The 21,136-nt window shown below is 35.5% G+C and overlaps 1 protein-coding gene across 1 annotated transcript; it reads left to right on the top strand.

The window, feature by feature from the left end:
- Nucleotides 1–393: 393 nt before the first annotated feature.
- Nucleotides 394–19,272, top strand: CLDN16 (claudin 16). The gene is given in 8 exon segments (XM_017653698.3): nucleotides 394–627; nucleotides 629–701; nucleotides 704–738; nucleotides 741–923; nucleotides 12,303–12,405; nucleotides 15,647–15,811; nucleotides 16,839–17,030; nucleotides 17,687–19,272. Coding segments are annotated over 8 exon segments (915 nt in total). The 5' UTR covers nucleotides 394–597; the 3' UTR covers nucleotides 17,821–19,272.
- Nucleotides 19,273–21,136: the final 1,864 nt, after the last annotated feature.

Here is a 21,136-nt window from a genome sequence, read left to right as displayed (position 1 = left end):
TCTTGTGAAACATGAAAACCCCCATTTTACATAGCCACATCTCAGATACCCTCGGCCTCTAAGACATAGAGCAAGGATTTACTCCCAGAGCTGATTGGATTTAAAGGTGCACCCTTTCCCATTCCCTGATGCTGGACCTCTAGGAGCTGGGGCTCTGCCCGGGGCCCAGGCGCTGGGAACCCCAGTGGAGTTGTTCTGCCCAGCACTTTGGAATGCAAACCCCCTTGAGCAAGCACTTGTTTAGCATACTTTCAACCTGTGGCCTGTCTGTCTAAGGTACTCAGCGAATATTAAAATAGTCCTAATAATAAAATAGCACTCAGTCAACCATGAAGCCTCCTTACTGAGGGGGAGGAGAATGGCTCACTTTCCCTGGAGGGCCCGAGAAAGATCAGTTTACAGGCCTCTGCACCGGGTGTGATCCCCTTTCTTCTCTCCATCCTGGCGCTGGCATGTGCCTCCAGTGACCATTATCTCACATTAGCCCACAATCTGGGCAGAAAACCGTACATGCCAGGCTCCTTTTCTCCCCCACACAAAACATACTCAGTCATTTCACTGACCTGATTTCTGATTGGAGGCTGGTTGCTTTGGATAATGACCTCCAGGACCCCTCTGTGGGTTACAAGCCTGTTTGTACTACTCTTACAACTTAAGACGTCTGCAGTGGCCTCTGAGGAAAAGCAGAAGACGAGTATTTTCAATCCCCAAACACGAGAAACTCAGAAGACTGACAGCATTCTGGCTACCTGCGTGGGCCCAAGGTTGGTGCTGCCTATGCGTCCCTTCCAGACAGGCTGCTCGCTAAAATGAGGGATCTTCTTCAGTTCATCGCCTGCTTCTTTGCCTTTTTCTCCACTGGGTTCTTGGTTGTGGCCACCTGGACAGACTGTTGGATGGTGAATGCTGATGATTCTCTGGAGGTAAGAAGTCAGCAACTTTTTCTGACCCATCCAAATTTTCTCAAAGCCCCAGTTCCTCAGACATTTACTAGGACTAATGATAGATATAACAGCCAAAGCGGGTATACTTTCTCCTTACTTACTACTTACTGAGTCTTGCATTACATCATGAGCTCATTTAATCCTCATAGCTCATCTATGAGCAAGGTATGTTGTTATCCCATTTTACAGAGGAGAAAACCCTATTTTTTCATAAGGACAAATTCATACCAGGTTACTTAATTAATTCCTGCACACTGAGCCCTCCAAAAATTCTTGTCTTTCAATGCTTCATATACCAGATAGAATAATATTCTAGTAACATTCTCCCTATAAACATAAATTTGCTAATGTGGATGACAGCATTTAAAATAGAATGACAGACTTTCTTAAAGAGTGATAGTCTAAGAAACTGAGTTGTCAAACTCAAGGCTTACAAAACCTACCTAATTACTAGGCAAGAGAAAAGTTTTGTTTTAGGGAGTTTCCAAGTAGGAAAAAATATTCTGATGGAGAACAAATCTTTCCGGTGTGTCCCAAGGTTTTAGGAAATGTAGGCAAGAAAAAGAAACTATATTAGGAACTCAAAGACTACATAGCAGCTCAATAGACTCTCTTGGTACATCCTGGAGGGAAAAATTTACTGTAACAGATGATATAATGTCTTCTCTATCAAGTTTAGGAAAGATACCCAAGAGCAAGTTTATATATTTTCCTAAATTTATTTATTAAATTCCCAAGTTAGAGTTAAAAATGGAAAGTAATAATATTTTTCTGTTGCTGTGTATTATTTTTTTTCTCACTTTAAATTTTCTTCTGACTTCTACATGGCATTTCAGAACTAAAGGAGTTACAAATACTTCTTAAGTGCTAGGACATTATAACTCTGAAACTTGTGGTACAACTAAAATACTGTAAAGGATATCTGCTATATGTGAGTCCAGCAATGCATTTAATTCCAGCCATGAATAGAACTCGTGAATGAAAAATGATGCCCTTTGAACAGTGCTCAGAGAACAGTTCAGAAGAAAATGTCTGCTGCCATTAGCTTGCCAGACTCTGGACTGCCAGAAGTGGGCAATTAATATGGAAATATACTGGACTTGAGGACACTTAAAATTGTGTTTTTAACAATATGTGCAACCTCTCCTAAAAGCATTGTTAAAATATTTTCAGAATAATATGAAAATCTTTCTGCTTAAGCTGGGAATTGATAACTTTACTTGATAAGAAATGGAGGTTTAGAAAGGGTCAAACCTTGCTGAGAGAGATTGGGAGTACTGGCATTTAAAGTGTCTTCTTGCTTTCATTTCAGTACACCAAACCAATTTGCCATCTGCTCTATGTGAGAACATTTCTAGTTAAAATGAGTGGAATGAACAGTCCAGGTTAATCACCTCAAGTAAATCCTTGCTAACTTTGGACAAGAGTTAGTATGTTTTAGCTTCTTTCTTATTCCCCATACTTGAAATGTATTGCTATGAATTTTTCCCAAGAAGCCTCTATATTTAAAAGAACGTGGAACAAATGAGCCCCCTTCTCTCGAATGATCTCTATCAATATTTTTAAAGGGATAAGCATCTCTCATAATAATTGCTTCTTCAATTGGCCAGCATATAAAGTCATACTATTCATTAATTTTAAGACTCTCATACTCGGTGATCCAATTATACTGCTCCTTCTCCTTCTTCCTTCCTTTTGTATATATTTTCTTTGGTCACCTTAAACAACTATTGGACAAAAGTTGACACAACAGAAGTGCTTTAAAGAAAGCATACGCATGGGAAAATTTAAACAAAAAGAGACTAATGAATTTTTCACTTTGTTAATCTTTTAAGGTAACTCCATCAGAGTTGAAAATGGATACTATAGTTCAAATTGACACAACAAACATGAAATATATGCCATATAAAAGGTATGCTAATCCTACTGGAGAAGGCAAAGATAAGGTGACAGTGGGCCCTGCCTTCCAAGAGTATTCATTCAGTGGGGAAAGAAAGATACGCATAAGACTATAATAAAAGGCATAGGCCGATTCATATCTGAAAAATAAACGCACAAAGTAAAATTGCAGCAAAGAAAATAAAATGTTTATTTCCCATCAGGGACACTGAAGCAGGCCTCAGGGAAGAAAAGACATTTGAGCAAAGCCTCCAAAAGATACGAAGTATTCCAGAAGGTAGAAATGGCAGCAGGGGCCTTCCGATGAGAGGCAAAAGTACAGAAGGAGGGAAAACTAGGGCTTATTAGCTGACCAAGGGGACTAATAGGTAGCATGAGGCAGAAAGAGCTCAAATATGCTTTTGTGTTTCTAAAGAATACTCAAAATATTACAAAATATTATTTTGCCTTACTTAAACCTGCCCTGAAGAGGGAAGTTCTTTGCAGTAAGTAAAACGTTAGGAAAAAAGAAGTAACACATGAAATTGCAGTGTGCACAGCCCCCAACCCGGGGCCAGTGACCTGAGCTACCATCCTGCTCCTGTCATTATTGATTCTCTTGTGTCTCCAGGAAGACTGATGTGGTGAAGAGAACATGAGTTCTGAGGTTATGCCAACCTTTGTTTGCATCTTAACTTCTACTGAGCAAGTCACAGCTCGTATGTTTGGCTCAATTTCCTCACTCATAAGTTGAGCCCCATGGTTTTAAGGTTCTCTCTGATCTTTACATTCTTTAACAGCAGGACTCTTTGACTATGCCTATGACAATTCCTGTGGCCCCAGAGAGATGGCCAGTCACTGAAGGACCAATGGCAGTAAGAGGCACCTCAGAAATTGGCACTAGGAATCAAGTGTGAATATTCGCTATTTTTTGTAACTTCATACGTTCTTCTTCCAACCTCCTTGCCTTCTTCTCTCCCTTTGTCTTCATTTTCTCCCTTTCTTCTCCCCCATCTCCTTTCCTCCTATTTTATCTCTTATGTTCTTCCTCTTTCTTCTTTTCCTTTCTCCCCACATTTCCTTTATCTCTTTATCCCTCCTTTGTCTCTACTTGTTTTCTTTTCCTTCTAACTTTTTTAATTCCACAAATACTGTTTTTTCCTGCTGTCTATCTGGTACTGTGGTGGGTACCGGATCAAGAAGGAGAACGAAACCTGGATCTCCTTTTGTTGCTCCTGTATATTCAGGGAGACAAACAGGTGAATTGATTGTGACAGCATGGTGTGACAAGTGCTGTGATAACAAATAACTCTGGCCAGCGTACCCAATCTTGGATAATCAGTGAAGGCTGCCCAAAAGAAGAGATGTCTAAACTAGGACCTGAAGACAGGTGAGTGAGGCAGGAGAAGCAGAGAGTATTGCAAGCACAGGAAGTGAATGATGTGGGCAGAGATCCAGATATTTGAGTACTGTGTGATTGTGGCTTTGGACATATTTCAGCAAGAGTTTCCAATGTAGTGAGGAAAATACAATGGCTGGGATAGCAGGGCTTTGTGTTCATATAAAACATAGATCTTATACTGTAGGCAAAGGTGCTTCTCTGAAAGCAAACACGTACATGTGCTTTAGGAAGATCAATCATCCTGGCTGCTTGTGGGGACAGGTTAGAAAGGATAAAATGAAACATTGGGAGACCACCTGGGGGGCTTTTGTCATAGAACAGGAGGGAAACAGCAATGGTCTGAGTCATTGTGACAGCAAGCATAAAGAGACCCATGAAGATGTGAGAAACTCTTAAAGAATTTGAATTAAAAGGATTGATAATTGGTTGCATATGGGGAAAGAGGGCTGTTGAAGAGGGAGATGCCAAGGTTGAAATCCATTTTACCATTTTGAGGCAGTTGGAGGCATGGTAGGGTCACTCACCTAGAGCTTAAATGGAGGAAAACTAGTCCCTCTACAGAAGTCATTAAGCAGCAATGTCCCTGGGCCATCCTATTATTTTTTCTCACTTAGATTATTACACAGTGCCTCAAAGCATCCAGGAATACAGCGCTTTACAGTGGGGAAGTCTACAGGTTGGACTTGAAATTAGAGGAGCCTGAGATTAAATCCCACCCTGCCAGGGGGTAGTTGTGCAAATTTAGACAGATGTTTACATTGCTACAAACCACATTTCCTATTCTGTAGAGGGAGAATAATAACATGCACATCAATTAAGAGTCTTGCAAGGATTAAATGATTTGTCGGTCTGAAGCATTTACCACAGTACCGGGCAAACACAAATCAGTCAATAAATGTCAGATATATTATTGTCTATTTGCAGTTTATTGTTTTGTTTTTGTTCTGGAGGAAGAGATGACATTTTGTGTAGTTTCACTGAAGGGAGACATGAGATTTAGGTTTTGTTCCTGTTTTCGCTATTGATTCTCTTGGAGAAATTTTGTTCATTGCTCTGAGCTGTGGTTTGCGTTTCATACTTACAACTGTTTCTTTCCTTTCTAACCAGTGGAATAAGGCAGACAATAGTGACAAAATAGAAAAAGTTACCTATTAAGGACCTTTTGAAAAGAAAATAAATCATAAATTAACAACATTATTGATTTTTTAGCTGTAAGATATGTAATTCTTCATTATTCACCCAAGTAAAAGAATAGTTTCTTCACAAAGTTACTGGCCTCCCAATTATCAGAAGGAAAATATGTTTTCACAAGATTATCCCATTTTCAGTTAACCTTTTGTTAATTGTTTACTGATAACCTGCTATATGCCAAGCACTGTTATGATTAAAACTTGATTACCTTAAATGAAAGTTTCCCACATTTGGATTTATTTTATTTCCATCACCAGATTCTTCCTTGAGATTTCTGTTTGCATTAATGATGCTACAATTTTTTTCAGACATAAAGTATATGTTAAATTATTATATCTAACATGTATACTGATTATTTATGTACTACTTTCCAACTGATTTCCAACTCCTTCAACAGACACATGGGAACTCTTGATGCATTTGTTAACATGAATTGTTTGGGTGCCTATTAAGATACTTGGCATACTTAAAAAAATGAATACATGGATAAAATAGAATGAGATGTGATCTTTGGAAATCTGACATTGAGCACTAAATGAGAAATATCTCTGTTAGGAGACCACCACTTTATTTTGGGGCAAGATCTTTTATCTTGTTACAGTTTAAATTTTTTCAAGAAAAAGGTAACAATAAAGATCTAATCCCCTGAGATATGTAATAAAGTTGATGCAGAGTGTATTCTGGTTTAGAGATATAGCTTTTCTTCATGGTCCTTTAAAGAGAGAAAGGAATGAAGAAAAGGAGAGAGAAAGAAGAAAACTAACATTTCATTATCATTCACTCAACATAAACGGTGATCGGTCATTGGGTAGCATCATTATGAAGTTGTGACACCATACATTCATAAACATTCTGAAATGATTAAATGTGTGACTTAAATAAGTTAAATAATAAATGTTAAAGTTGAAATTTAGATTGTTCAGACATGTAAATTAGGTAATATAACCATGAAGGCCACAAAAATTGTATTTTACGCACTAAGTTTGTATTTTCCCATTACTGCAGTTTAACCTCTAGCCAGGGTTCCACAAATAAGCATACAGAACTCAACCAAATATATTTGAGCAAATAAATTTGAGGTATATAAAATGAGGTAGAAAAGAAAGGTGGCATCTACTATGCTTATTTTAATCTTGTTTCTTCATCTTATAAATTCCTGTCTTGAATTTTTTTAGACCCTGGGGTAGTAAGAAAAATAAATCAGGTACTAAAAAGTTCAGAATCCTCATGTAAAAAATTAAAATGCACTTTATGTGAAAATTGAAAGTGTTTCAAGTTTTAGTAGTAAAATAAAATATTTATTTAGTGTTATTAAAACTCTTAAATTTTAATAAAAATATACTTAAGTAAATATGGGAAACCAGTACATTCCATCTTCAATGTTAAAGTATGTTGGCACAAGGATGGTAAAGTAATGTGAAAACTATAAATCTCTATAATATACACATGTAAGGTGTTTGTCAAAATATTCTATCTCATGACTTATTCCATTTTACTTTTGGTTTATGTATTCTTCTTCCTATATGTATTATATTTCCACACAAATTCAGTATGCATACATTTATAACCTAATGCATATTAACAAAGAAAAGTCTTATTTGTTAGTAGTCAACCAACAATAAATATTTGCTAAGCCTACTGTATATAACTATGCTGTAATTCTCCTGTGTAACTGGAAGAGAAATATATGTCAATTAACTAAACTATTTTTAATGTCTTTAAATGCTCAAAAGGTACATAAAATATGTAAAGGCAAAATAAAAACACCCAAAACTATAGTAAACAAGACAAGGCAGGCAATATTGTGTGTTGCTGCTTGTTAAGGATTTTCAGAGTGATAAGAAAAAAGAAATTGGCAAACACTAGGACAGAGAAGACTCAATGGGAGACTTTTGAAGAGCTCAGAATAAGATATCCCAGGCTTAAGGAGCTAATTTGTGTTACTATAAACGCTACAGGGAAGAGCACTATCAGTATGGTTTCCTAAAGCTTTTTTTAAGTGACATCCTGCTCAGCCTGAGAACTGTGGTCAGCACTTTACAGAGCCATTTGAATAGATAAGGGCCCGGGCTGACACCAAATCAGTATAAATTCTCTAGACTAAATAATAGTTCTTTGACTCCTGGATTCAGCTGTTCTATCCAGTCAAGTCTATCCAGTCAAGTCATAGGCACATAGTAAGCATCAATTGTGCATAGAGTGTACCAATAACCATTATCTATGCCAAAGGTCAAATGAGAGTTTGTGTGTATGCATTCAAAAAATTTTCAGATTGTTTTTTCCCTCAATAAACATCTTTTGAGCATCTGCTATGTGTCAAGAAGAAGGGTCTATAAGGTCCTTGAAGAAAGGTGCCATACCTGTCTGAGTCATTGCTGTATCCCCAGCATTTAGTTAGCTTGTTGACTGACACATGAGAGACCTTCAATGAATATAAATTTGAAAGGTGACAACAGGCAGACTTGGGAGTCAGATGTACATATACGCTTGTTAAAAAAAACCCCACAATACTGTAAATATCATAGAAATAGGGACAGGTTGTGGGATCTAGAAAAGAATGAACTCTGGCTGGAGAGGCAGGGAGAACTTCATGGAAGAAGGGATATCTTTGAAGTGGGATTCGAATGATAGGTAGAAACTTGACAAATTGAGAGCAAGGGTATTTATTCTCGGTAGTACATACCAAGAAGCGAAAACTCAAATGCCTATAAGAACTAGATAGTCAGCATCCATGAAAGAGGCAGATGGGGTAGGAATGGTGAGGAACCTGTGAGCCTAAGTCCCACTTAAACTGGAGCAGCCATTCAGCTTGTGCTGGTTTTTTGCTATGTGGAGTCCATCCAGATGGCCAGACTGAGCAAGTGTCAAAGGAAGCCAGAAAGCTGTACTCTTCTGTAAAATTTGTAGGTTTCCCTATTGGCAACTAATATTAAAAGATTTATGTTGGACTCATGTTTGTGACTTGTACTTTTATTGTCACACCTGGGTAAACTGACTTCTCCCCACTTAGGAGATAACCCCCTCCTCACTTCAGGACTGACAGATATTCATGGAAATAATATACAAATTCCTCTAGTATCATTTTCTGTGTTATTTATTAGTATATAAACCACATGTTAAAAGAAGAAAGCTTACATTTTGAATTTTTTGGATGACCCTGTAAGATAAAAACTATTAGTTCACATTTTGCATCTTTCACTCTTTAGGGAATAACCATAATAATTTAAGCATTGGTCTGCTTTTTAAGAACCTTGTCTTAAGACGTTTAAGAAAGATTTGCTTTAAAAAATGAACGAAATAGCAGTAGACTCATAGACACTGAAAAATGATTAATGGTTACCTTGGGGGAGGGGCTGGGGTCAATGGGTGGGGAGGGTATGGGGATAAAGGGGCACAAAAATTTTCAGTCATAATGTAAGTTGGTCATGGGGATGGTAATACAGCATGGAGAATATAGCCAATGATTCTGTAACATGTTTCTAAGTTGACAGTAATTGCACTAGTTTGAATGAGGATTTAATAATATGGGTAACTGTTGAACCACTGTGTTTTAAATCTGAAACCAATATAAGGTTGTATGTCAATGATATTTCAATTAAATAAAGAAAAGGAAGATTTGCTTGCCTTTTAGAGAATTCTTAATAAGCCATTGCACAACAGAAGCATAAGTAAATAAAGACTGTGTGTTTAGACAAAGAGGGCTTTCTTAAATATGACAAATAACATAACATCTTTTAACCTTGTCTTTTATGCACAAAGGCACCTTTAAGGGTGTCTCCACTAAGTGCTTTATTAACACAGAAGTTTGGTTAATTACAGCCACTATTCTCACATACCTTAACTGAGCGTGAATACCAAGCAAGCTAACAGTGTGCCCCTGAGCATTAATACCTAATGAAATTGGATTCCTTGTTTCCTCTAATGAGCTCATTGCTTTTCTAAATATGGTCATTGCAGGTAAATGATCAATAGCCTTGAAAATGACACCACTGCTGGATTATTTTGGCAAGAATGAAATACTCTTTTTGGTGTAAAATAAGTATTCTCACAAATTTAACTCAAGTCACTTTCTGAATAACCTCATAGGTAGTAAGAATGACTGTACTGGGTTCATGAGTTTGCTGTTGTGACCGAATAACAGGAGAAAATTGTAGACAGTCAGAGTCTGATTACAGAACAGTGACTACAAATTCATATAACCTAGCTCAAGTTGGAATAAACTGGATCCAGTGTGTTCATTGAGAGACTGAAGGGCAATAGGCTATGAGAAGGCTTGTTTTCTGTTACAGTAATAGTTGAGTACTAATCGCCTCTACTTACTCGCTTCCAAAGGCTGCCATAGCAAATTACCACAATTTGGTGACTTACCACAATAGAAATGTATTATCTCACAGTTCTGGAGGCCAGAAGTTTGAAATGAAGGTGTGAGCAGGGCTGCACTACCTCTAAAAACTCTAGGGAAGAATCCATTCCTCACCTCTTGGCTGTGGGCATTCCTTGACTTGCAGCCACTTCACTCTCCTCTCTGCTTCTGTGGTCACACTGCTGCCTTCTCTTCTGTCTGTGTGTCTCCTCTGTGTGTCTCTCATACAGACACTTGTCATTGGGTTTAGGGCCACCGTTGGTACTCTAAGATGATCCCCTTATCTCAAGTTACTTAACTACATCTGTAGTTCCTCTTTTCAAATAAAATTCCATTCACAGTTCTGGGGAATTAGGATGTAAGCATATCTTTTGGGGGCCACTATTTCACCCATTATATCTGCCTTTCTCCACTTTCATTATGTTTAGTCAGTAATGCTGAACACAGTCACTATTCAGGTTATTATGATATCTATGTACTTTACTAATGTTATCACTAATTAAGGAAATTATTTATATTGTGTGTGTTTGTGATTTTTAATTCTTATAAACCACCCTAGCATTATCTCCTTTATTCAAATAAGGAGACTGAGGCTCAAAAATAAGTGAGATCTTGCCCAAGGATACAACATAGCTGATAAGAGTGTCAACTTAGATGTAAAGTCTATGTATTTTCAACTATAGCTTAAATTTCATACATATGTAAATCTAGATGTTCATATTCTTTTTTTGAAATTGATGTGTTAAATTTTACAAGACGGATTTTCTTTCTTAAATGTCTGGTCTTTGTATCCCCTCAGATCAGATAATATTCCAAAATTCTGAAACATTGCTTCCAAATTTAAGCTTAGATAGCAAGCCAAAGTGACATTTCATAGAATAATAGCCACAGGATGAGATTAAAAATTGGGCCTACTACTTCACCCAAAACTATCTTCTAATTTCCAGTTGTAGAGTACTCTAGCCTGAAATGGATTAGGAAATATAAAAAATTTTAAGCGTACTGCAGTGCTTAAAAGCATACTGTTTGAGTCCTAGATCCTCCATTTATTATCTATGCTTTCTTATGGTTATCACTTAACTTTCCGGGGCCTCATTTTCCTTCTTTGTAAAATAGAGATTAATGATAATAACAATATCTCACAGTACCCTTTAAGGACTAAATGAGATAATAATATGCTTGCTTAGTAACTGCTTCATAGTACAAATTCAATCTAGAATTATTAATTGTTACCAATTACAAGCATTTCACATTTAAAGTAATAGTAGAAGTTTAACATCCAAAAATGTGGTGGAGTTTCAAGTAGTAGAGTTTTTTTTTGGCACACAACACAGCTCCAAACTCCAAAACAGAATGTGGGGCAGAGTTCCACAGTGCAAGTAATTCCTAATATGATTTTCTTACGCAAATCAAAGTCGTTTATGTTCCCTCATGTCTTCTGCACACCAACTCTGTTTCCCTACCTTGGCCATTTCTTTTCCCGCTCTGCTCTGTTATTGATTCTTTCTTTAAGGAAAAATTCATTTTCATTCTCTAAGATGATTCTTGTGGTTAAATCCAAGATAATCTTAAACTATTCCCAGATTTCCAAGCTAATGTGAATCTGTAATTGAATTAAAAAACACAATCACATTAGCTCTGTTCTATATTCATGAGTTCTGTCAAGAATAGTTGAAACTATTTTATGTTGGCATGTTTACAATTCTAAGAAATCTATTGTGATTTACAGCTTATAGATAAAGTATAGGGAGGCTCAGGGCACTGGTACCACTTAGCTCTAAGTGGACACTGAGAATCATCGGCACAGCATTTCTAAGTAAAAGTGGTTTACAGCTGCCAGATTTCATGAAATTAATGCTCAGTGTGTTTATATCCATCTCATAGCTTAAGCACTTGCAGCCTGTCAGTGCAGCAGTGACAAGGAAGTCAAGGGGTCTTTATATTTCATTTATTGTTGTCTTCATGTATAGCTTTCTTTGGTAAGTATTTTTAATTTATGAACCTCATGCATAATAACACCTTTCTTCATGGAACTCAGTGTTTATGATGAAGAAAAATTAATGTATATTCCTAATAGACTCACCATGTCAACAGTTATCATCTGTTGTTATAGGTGTTATTGTTATTTTATTTTATTTTATTTATTTGCTTTTTTGGTGAGTAAATGTCAACCCAGGGAACTGCAATGAATTGTGTCCATGTTAAACTGTGACTTGATGATGGAACCAGTCATAGGCATCTGCATTTATTTAATTCTGATTTAATCCATTTTAGGCATGACTTATTCCATCCCATCCCCAAATCAGAAAGTAAATTCATTTCCTGGTGTGGAAAGCCTCTAATTGCTAGTTATTAAGGGAAAATACTCTAATATGCACTGTGTTTGTTGTAAATGAAATTCTGATCACAATTGTAACCACTGTACTTTGTTATCAAGCACAACAGCCAAGTTCTTCCTTTGATCAAGGAGAACCGAAGTATGTGTGCATGAGTTGTTTCACACGGTGTCTTCTCCAACATCTAGGTGAGCACAAAATGCCGAGGCCTCTGGTGGGAATGTGTCACAAATGCTTTTGATGGGATTCGCACCTGTGATGAGTACGATTCTATACTTGCCGAACACCCCTGTACGTATGCTTTAGCCATCCCCCTTGCCAGGGAGGAAATACCAAAGAAAATTGGTGTGTGTTTTTGTTTTCTACAGTACTATGTTAAGGTTCTACCCAGTTTTAAATATTTTCATTAGAAATTTAGCTTATTTCTGAAATATTACTTGAAACATTTTGAACAAATTTTTTCTTTTACCATGTATTTATAGATTCCTTTATGGTAAAAATATTATCTTACTCATCTCTGCTGTCCCCCAAAGGGCCTGGCATGGGGCCTTCTACACAGCAGGCTTAGAGTAAACACTTTTTAAACTGAACTTAATTCTTCAGGGTGCTGTGATTGTATGATTACAATTGACGGGTTCGATGAAAAGATTTACAGAGATATTATTTAGCTTTAACTTAGGTCAAAGAGAAAGCTTACAGTATTTCAAGGGAAGATTGGCTAAGAAAGAAAGAAGTTAGAGATATAGGGGCAGAGTCAGAGACAGAAAAATAGATCAAGAGATACCCACACAAAGAGAGATACTCAGACTATAGGATCAGTGAATGGAAAAAAATCAATGTATGTGACACATTATTAGCAAGAATAGTAAAGCCACCTTCTTCATCCTCCTTAAAATATAATTAGCAAGGCCCATGTTTCTATGAATAAAGAGATTTCATAGATTTAAAAATATTACTATTGATTCTCAGGTCTTCATATCACTTATTTATTTTGAACATTCAATCATGCTGAGAAATACAAGTGCTGTTATTAAAGCAAACTGGTTTTCAGTCTTTTTCAAAGAGAATGATGGGTGATGTTATAACATGACAACTTCTTTTCTCAAGATAAAAGAAAAATAAACCTTTGGAATGTGACTCTTCCCCTGGATAGCTATTTCAGTCCTGGGAAAACACTTAAATAGAGCAGTGCTCTAGAATATCTTTCTTTGCCATTTAGGTTTTGAGGGCCTAGAACATTTTTTAACATAATTCATAAGGCCTTTGTTTAATTTTTAAAAAAAGTCCTCTTAATTCTCTTTTTCTCTCCTTGTACCAACCTAGTTCTATCTACAAAGAAGCATAATTTGATTGATAGGAATGGAAGTTCATGTGGAAGAACACAAGCCTGTCTGGGAATGCAGTGCTTATGGTTAGAATTGAGAAGAGAAAGGAAACATGAAATATTTCACACTTTTAAATACTGTTTTGTATATTTATGCAAGAAGAAAATAAATTCACTCACAAGCCTACTGTACAGAGAAAACTACTGTTTGTATTTTAATGTTTGTATCTTTTGCCTATGCTATTTCACATTTTTCTTTTGATATATGCTTATCTATTAATTTCAAATAATATCCTAAAGATCCATTGCATTTCTTTAAAAAATTCTACCATATGCATAAAGACAACAGAGATGAAAATGTATTTTAAATATAACTGTACCCTTTCAGTTAGTATGGTACCTGTGAAAGAAGAGTAAGATTTCATCCTTTGAGATCTTTTATGCAATCACAATTAGATTACCTTTTTTCCATTGCCCTGTATATCTAAGACATATGAACCCAGATAAAATTGTTTCTTGATATAGTTACTTTGAGTTACTCGCCGCAAAGTATTTAACATTATTCAGGCAACCAAATCTCAAACAATTCCCCCCAAAAATCCCTGGCTGGTCAGCATTAGTAACCTGCTTGCAGAGCTGCCCTCTGGGAACTGGGCTAGGCAGGCAGCCCCTGGGTGACACCCCAGGCCTGAGTCCTGGAACTCCCCGGAATGCTGGAGTTATGCTGCGTGGGAGATGAAGGGTCTGAGAGCAGACCAGGGCTGCAGTGATTTCAGGACACCCCATCCAGATAGAAATCATGGCCCTGTTGTTCTCAGGTTCCCAAAGTGAATTTAGACAGTTTCAAGGAAGGCACTCCAAATGTGCACCTGCTTGGCCTGGGGGCTGAGTAGGAGGCCCACTTGTTTGTACTATTTGAGATCAAGAATATCTGTTGAAACTTTAAAAACTGTTATCACCTAATGAGTTTCATATTTTTTCTCTTTCCTGAATTCCTTAAATTTGGCCTACATTTGAAATTTGAACCTAAATTTTTTGAAATAATTTTTTGAGATCTTAAATACTCACCTAATAATAAGGTAGAATCTGATTTTTATGCATTGATTTCCTGTCACCGAGGGACCATAAAATATTTTTTATTTTAAATAAGGAAACTAGGCCACATTTTTACAAACAACCTACTTCTAAATAGGCCCTGAGTTATCTTGCTCTAGGAAAAAGTTATTTAAAATACAAGGAAACTCCAAATCACTATGAAAATAACACATTATTACCATTTCATCAAAGGAACACATTTTATTACTCCTCTCCATTAGCCAGCTAAAACCGTAGTAGTTCTGACTTCAGGTAATTAACCTTCCATTTGTGGCAAAATTTCCCTATTTTTAATTTAGTGTAACTGGGACTCAAGTTCAGGAGGCTTTCACAGTTGGGATACTCTCATTGTAGAAGGTGACGGATCCTATTTCACTTCTATTTAACTGATCTATTTACCTGCTCTTCTCTTCCCTGACTTTTCTACCATACATTTTCATTGGCTATAGCTTTAATGGCCAGTTAACAATGCAACATGGAGGAGTTAATATGAAGTATTGGCCAAGTAGGTTCATGACCTGTGGGATACAAGAGTATGGTCTGGCTTCCAGAAATAGTCTTCTGCTTCATAACAGAGGCTCCTTCTCCTTCTAAATATCGTTTGATGGCTCCCACCGGCCTGGATTAGCACATCTTGAAGTATTTTATCCTGCTCCCCATACCAAATTTTAACCCATTATTTTAACATTTTTCTTCAATAAAGCTTCAAATGAATGCAATGATCATTTTTATTGAATATTTATTAGGTAACTTGTGCAGAACGGATACTCTACTTTCAATTCAACAGTTAGCTATAATACTTGTGAATGAGGCTGATTCCAGAACAGGAGGCAAAAAGGGAAACATTTATTTAGTCCCCACTAGATGCCAGGCATTTTGCTAGGAAGCCAACAAGACTCAGCAGTAAATGTTGATTTACTGAAAAATTTTATGAAAAATTTAAGGGTATTCATTTCCAAGTTCATGCAGATTTAAAGTCTCATTCTTTCAGTGGGCAAATGTTAAGTGTGTGTTGTGGTTTATTTATTTGTTTGTTTGTTTATTTATTTATTTATGTTGAATTAACTTTTCCTTCCTCTGACTGTGCTGTAACCACATGCCCTGATTTTCCAGTGAAGCTGGTGGTAACTCGGGCGTTAATGATTACCGCAGATATTCTGGCTGGATTTGGATTTATCACTCTGCTCCTTGGTCTTGACTGCGTGAAATTCCTCCCCGATGAGCCATACATCAAAGTGCGCATCTGCTTTGTTGCTGGGATCATGTTACTGATCGCAGGTACTAGTTTGCTCTAGCGACAGGGGTGAAGATTCTCGTCTAAGGTCTTGAGATGAAGGTGAAGGATACCATTCAGAAGCAGTTCCTTTTAGGATCATGTGTGACTTGCTTTTCTAGATTGAAGAAACAAAGAGCACAGCCACCGGTCTTACATTCTTTAGCTTTGGAATCAGATGAGTAAGCTTTTGTTAATATCCCAGATAAAGGTTTACTGAAGTCTTCACACTATTTTTTAACCACTTAAAAGGTTATGTAATGCTTTAAATTTTTGAAACAATATATTTTTTGTTTAAATCCTAAAGTAAGCCCGAGGCACCCACCCCCTTACCTGTTCCCACCTTCACCAATTCCTTTTGCAATGAAGTAAATTGTGGGAAGCCCTATGTTAATCTTTTCTCATGTACCAACCCATCTGATCATAAATGTAACAATAAACAGATCATATTATCTCTACTTCAAAAGCAGATGAATAAATGGAGTTCTTGATTTATTAGTCTTGAGAACTACATTTAAAACATAGTTTCCTTATGGGTGCTGAGTAAGCAGCTGACATAGCTTTAATTGTGAGTCTGAGGGAACAATTGAAAATTGTTAAATTAAAGATATGTACTTTCAATGAAAAAGATCAATAGCAAGTGAACTTATGTTCTGTATTATTTGTCTTCACTTTTATGTTCCTTCTTTTTTTCATTTGTTTTTAACATTTTCTCTTATACATCGCTAAAATAGCATTGGAAAGATAGGAAAATTAAAACCAGAGGGACCATTTTAGGTTTATACAGAGAAGAGCACTATACTATTTAATTTTTGTATTCTCTTTGTATATAAACTGATATGTAATTTGGAAGAAATAGAAAACAGAAGATGGGAGGAAGACTTAGAAAAGGTATTCAAAATTTGAGTTGTGAATCGTAATATAATTATTATCTCTAAATGATGCCACCCAGTTTGGGTAGCAGGTAGATCTCCTTAGAATTTAAATTTACAAAAGGCCTACATTATTTTTAGCAACTTTGCTTTATTTCAGGTGCCCCAGGAATCATTGGCTCAGTGTGGTATGCTGCTGATGTTTACGTGGAACGTTCTTCTCTGGTTTTGCACAATATATTTCTTGGCATCCAATATAAATTTGGCTGGTCCTGTTGGCTTGGAATGGCTGGGTCCCTAGGTTGTTTTTTGGCAGGTGCTGTCCTCACATGCTGTTTATATCTCTTGAAAGGTAAGAACAAAATAAAACAGCACCTTTTTCCACCACCAGAATCAGTCTTCCCAACCCAATGCATGCACATCTCACCAGCCCCAAATAATGTTGCTTACTCAATCCCTACCTATACCATTCAACATTTCAGTTGTTCAAGGACAACTAATTTGCAATACTTGAGACTTATTACCCAATTAGTGGCATATTTGCTGGAAAAAAACAAAAATCCCACAGCTACAAGTGTGTCCAATGTCCAAATATTTAATAGTCATTTTGATGATGTGTCAAATCTTGTATATATTACTTCACCGAATCTACTAAATTTGTATCTAGAGTTAAACAGAGAAATAGACTCAGAGCCAAATTAAAAATTTGTTATTAAAGCATGTAATGTATTTCTATTGGGTTTCTAAAAATGTCTTTTAAAAGACTAAGAAAAGTTCTCTCCTCATCAGAATTTAAAAAATACAGAAATTACTTAGCTGAATTTTAAACCTAAAAATAACTTTCAGGATGAAGATCTTAGATTTTCTTCTAGGGTTCTTCTTAGATGATTTCTTTTTAGAATATATTTTGGCCTCTATTTTTGGAAAAAATATAAAATGATATTTTTTTTCCAAAGTTTACTGAGCCACAATTATTTTGATGCCTCTAAATTTATCTCTTTCAAACAGATGTTGGACCCGAGAGGAACTATCCTTATTCCATGAGGAAGGCCTATTCAACTGCAACTGTTTCCATGGCCAAGTCATATGTTGCCCCTCGGACAGAGACTGCCAAAATGTATGCTGTAGACACAAGGGTGTAAAGTGTTATATACCAGTCTGTGTTTATATGTTATTTAACTAATCAATCAACAATGTTCAGGTTAATAAAATAGCAGGTCAGTTCAGGAACAATTATTTAGACTTCATATTCAACTAAATTAATTGCTCAGCTTAATGAAAAAGTTTCCTTCTCCTATCACTTCTCCTTTTCTGTTACTTTCATTTATCTTCCTCATTATTTCTACCCACCCCCCATCTCTCACATATACATATACACATTTTCCCTGTATTTTAAGATAAGGTTGCTAGAATAAAAAACGTTTGGTTGTGATTTCTATATTGTTATTAGAGATTGTAGCATGATGATTTTAAAATAAAATGACACTTTAAGAACAGAATGCAACCTTCAACAGAGGTCAGAGATGCAAATCTTCGATGGCATTGAGAATCTCTTTGCTTTTTGCCTTGCTTTTGGTTCACTCTTTGTGTTTTCAGCTATCACTACTACAAGTTTGACTACAATTTGCCAAGGGATTAGACAGCAGCAGTAATAGCTTAGCCAGGAAGTTAGCTCATTTATTGATCAGACATGCAAATGGACATTGTTTCCCTAGTGCACTACATTAAAATTCAACAATTTAGGTGTCTTCTCACCACTGGATCCTCAGCACCCATGAAATATCTGACATATGATAAAATTTAACAAATGTGGCTTATTGGAATAAATAAAGGCTCATGATTCTCTACTGAAAAATATCAATTTTCCTCACAAAATATATGCTATTTTGAAAGAAATAGAATTATATACACACTTAAATCAGTGAATGATTGCAAATGGGATTTTATTCATAATGTAATCATCTTGAATTTTTTAAATAGAGTTTTTTTTAAGTTATAGAACTTAATCTCTGTTTTCTGATTTCTTGTAAATAATATCCTTCCATTAATACCCTGTAATATCTTAAGAGACTATCAACTGAAGTAGAAATTAGTTATTTGGAAAAAACTAAATTTTGTTGCAATTTTGTGAAGACCCCAAAAGATGTGTTTCAAATTTTAAAAGTTAAGTGTGAAAAAGTACAGTGTAAAAATGAGATGATGAAAGCCTCATACCTAATTTATATTGTTGGGAATGGTGTTCATGACTTCCCATGGTAATCTCTTTACCAGCATTCTCAGGAGAAATTTTAATCTGATTTTAGGATTAATAGCAATTAATTCACTTTTATTTGATTGATATTAACTGTGTAATTGACATTTAGAAGAATTATTTATTAATCATGTTTTCTAGTTGCCTAGGTATTATTTCCATGAATTTTAAAACTTACTTTGTTTTTTCTCAAACCCATTTTTTATAAATATTTATTCCCACTTTTGTTTATGATACATTGTCATGTTTCATATCTTCTAATAAGTCTCTTGAAAACCTTCAGGAGAAGAGCAGGGTAAAATTAAATAATTTGTTAGATTCTAGAGATACAAATTTTTCCCTCCTTAAAAATTTCATTTGTATCAGAAAATATTTCAGAGGATTGTGGTGATAGTTGACATCTATGAATATTTTGATTTTTTTCTCAATAAAAACATTTTGCATATTAGAATTTGGCTTTTAATTTCCTTGGGAGTGTTTATTCCTAATCCACTATAATGAAGCATCCCAAAATAAAGCAGAACAAGAATACATTTTGTATAGCAACTAGTGAACAAAACAGATACTAAATAATAAAAAAGTAATAATTGAAGTGGTGGCTCAACATGCTGAGAAAGAAAAAATATATATATAAACCCAAAAGATACACACATAAGATTAGGCTGAAACATTAAAATAACTCACCCAGAATAAATTCTGGGTACTGAAATGTAGTAGTCATGTCCTGTTAATTGCAATAAGAGAAAATAAAATTTATAAAAGGACATTTACCTATTTACTATTAATTTCCCATATCACATTTTTAATTGAAATTAGCCTTTTGTTATTATAAAAGTTGAATATGTGCATTGTAGAAAGATGGAAAACACAGACAACCAAAAATAAATCTTATTTACATGTTGTCATATTCTCACCACCCAGAGCACCACCACTCTTAAAATCTTATGGAACATCTGCAATCTTTCCAGATATTCCGTATTTATGCACATACACAAAGACACTCACACATCCATTTATTTCTTTATTAAGGATCATCCTATGTGTCTTGTTTTGTAATCTACCTTTTTCTCTATTAACTATCTCTGCCTTTTCATAGCAATGAATTTTCATCTTACCTAATACTAGTTCATATTTAAATCTCCCCAAGTTTTTCGAAATGAGGTATACAGCTGCTTTGTCCAGCCTGGGGTCTGCTTTTCCTCTGGCTGTTATGTTCCTTAAGTCTCTTTTAATCAAGCTACATTTTTTTTTTCACTGACCCTGACTTGTTAAAAAAAAAAAACTGAACCAGTTTTCCTACTGTTTGTCTCACCTTCTGTATTTTTCTGATGATATAATTTAGCTGGTTTCCCTATACCTTATTTTCCAGTAAATTGAACTTAAAATCTAAAGCCTTAATGGAATCAAGTTAGTTTCTAAAATACACCATAGGTGATGTGATACATATTTGGAGACTTACTATCTGACTGACTGAGCCTTCATTATGCTACAATTGTTCACTGCATCACAGTGATGACAATCTGGTCCCTCCATTCTTCAGGTATATATCTTTTTTCTTTAGTGACAGAAAATACCTGATTATTGTGGTAGTATTTCAGAAACTCTCGAATATCCTATTCTCCAGCATCCGTAATAATTATTTTAAAATTATACTTTTAAAAATTGGTAATCCTTATCTGAGCCAATACAATGGTTAAGGTTTGTAGAAAGATAATTTTTCTACTTCTTTTTTGCCTACATCTGTAGTAGAAATTCTTCTGTAAAATAAGACTTAAGTCTCCTCATGGGAGACCTTTTAATTACCCTGAAAAGGCAAGATAAATGCTCAGTTCTTTCCCTTTATTACCAATTCACTAATACAAGTAAAAGAGCTGGTTTATTAATGAGATAATATGTAATTTATCATCCAAACAGGGACAACTTGAAAGTAAAAGTGGATACCATTTGTAATGAACTCAGGGTTTTCCTAGGAAAGTAAGGAAGTATGGTTATTCTTTTAACACAGAGTGACATGTATGATTTTTCAATACTTCTCATATTTGAGTATCATTAAGAACTTAGAGATTTTCATTGATTCAGTGTGTTTTAATCCACTATGATTCTTATTATTTTTGTTTTTAAATTGCTCATTTTTGGTCTGGGATCTTCTTAATGTGGCTCCTGAGTTATCTTAAAATCCTGAAAAATTTTTTTCCCCTTAACAATGT

The sequence above is a fragment of the Manis javanica genome, chromosome 3 (genome assembly GCF_040802235.1).
Source record: "Manis javanica isolate MJ-LG chromosome 3, MJ_LKY, whole genome shotgun sequence".
Classification (NCBI taxonomy): Eukaryota; Metazoa; Chordata; class Mammalia; order Pholidota; family Manidae; genus Manis; species Manis javanica.
The sequence above is the reverse complement of the archived record's forward strand: the minus strand, read 5'-3'. Positions and strand labels throughout refer to the sequence as shown.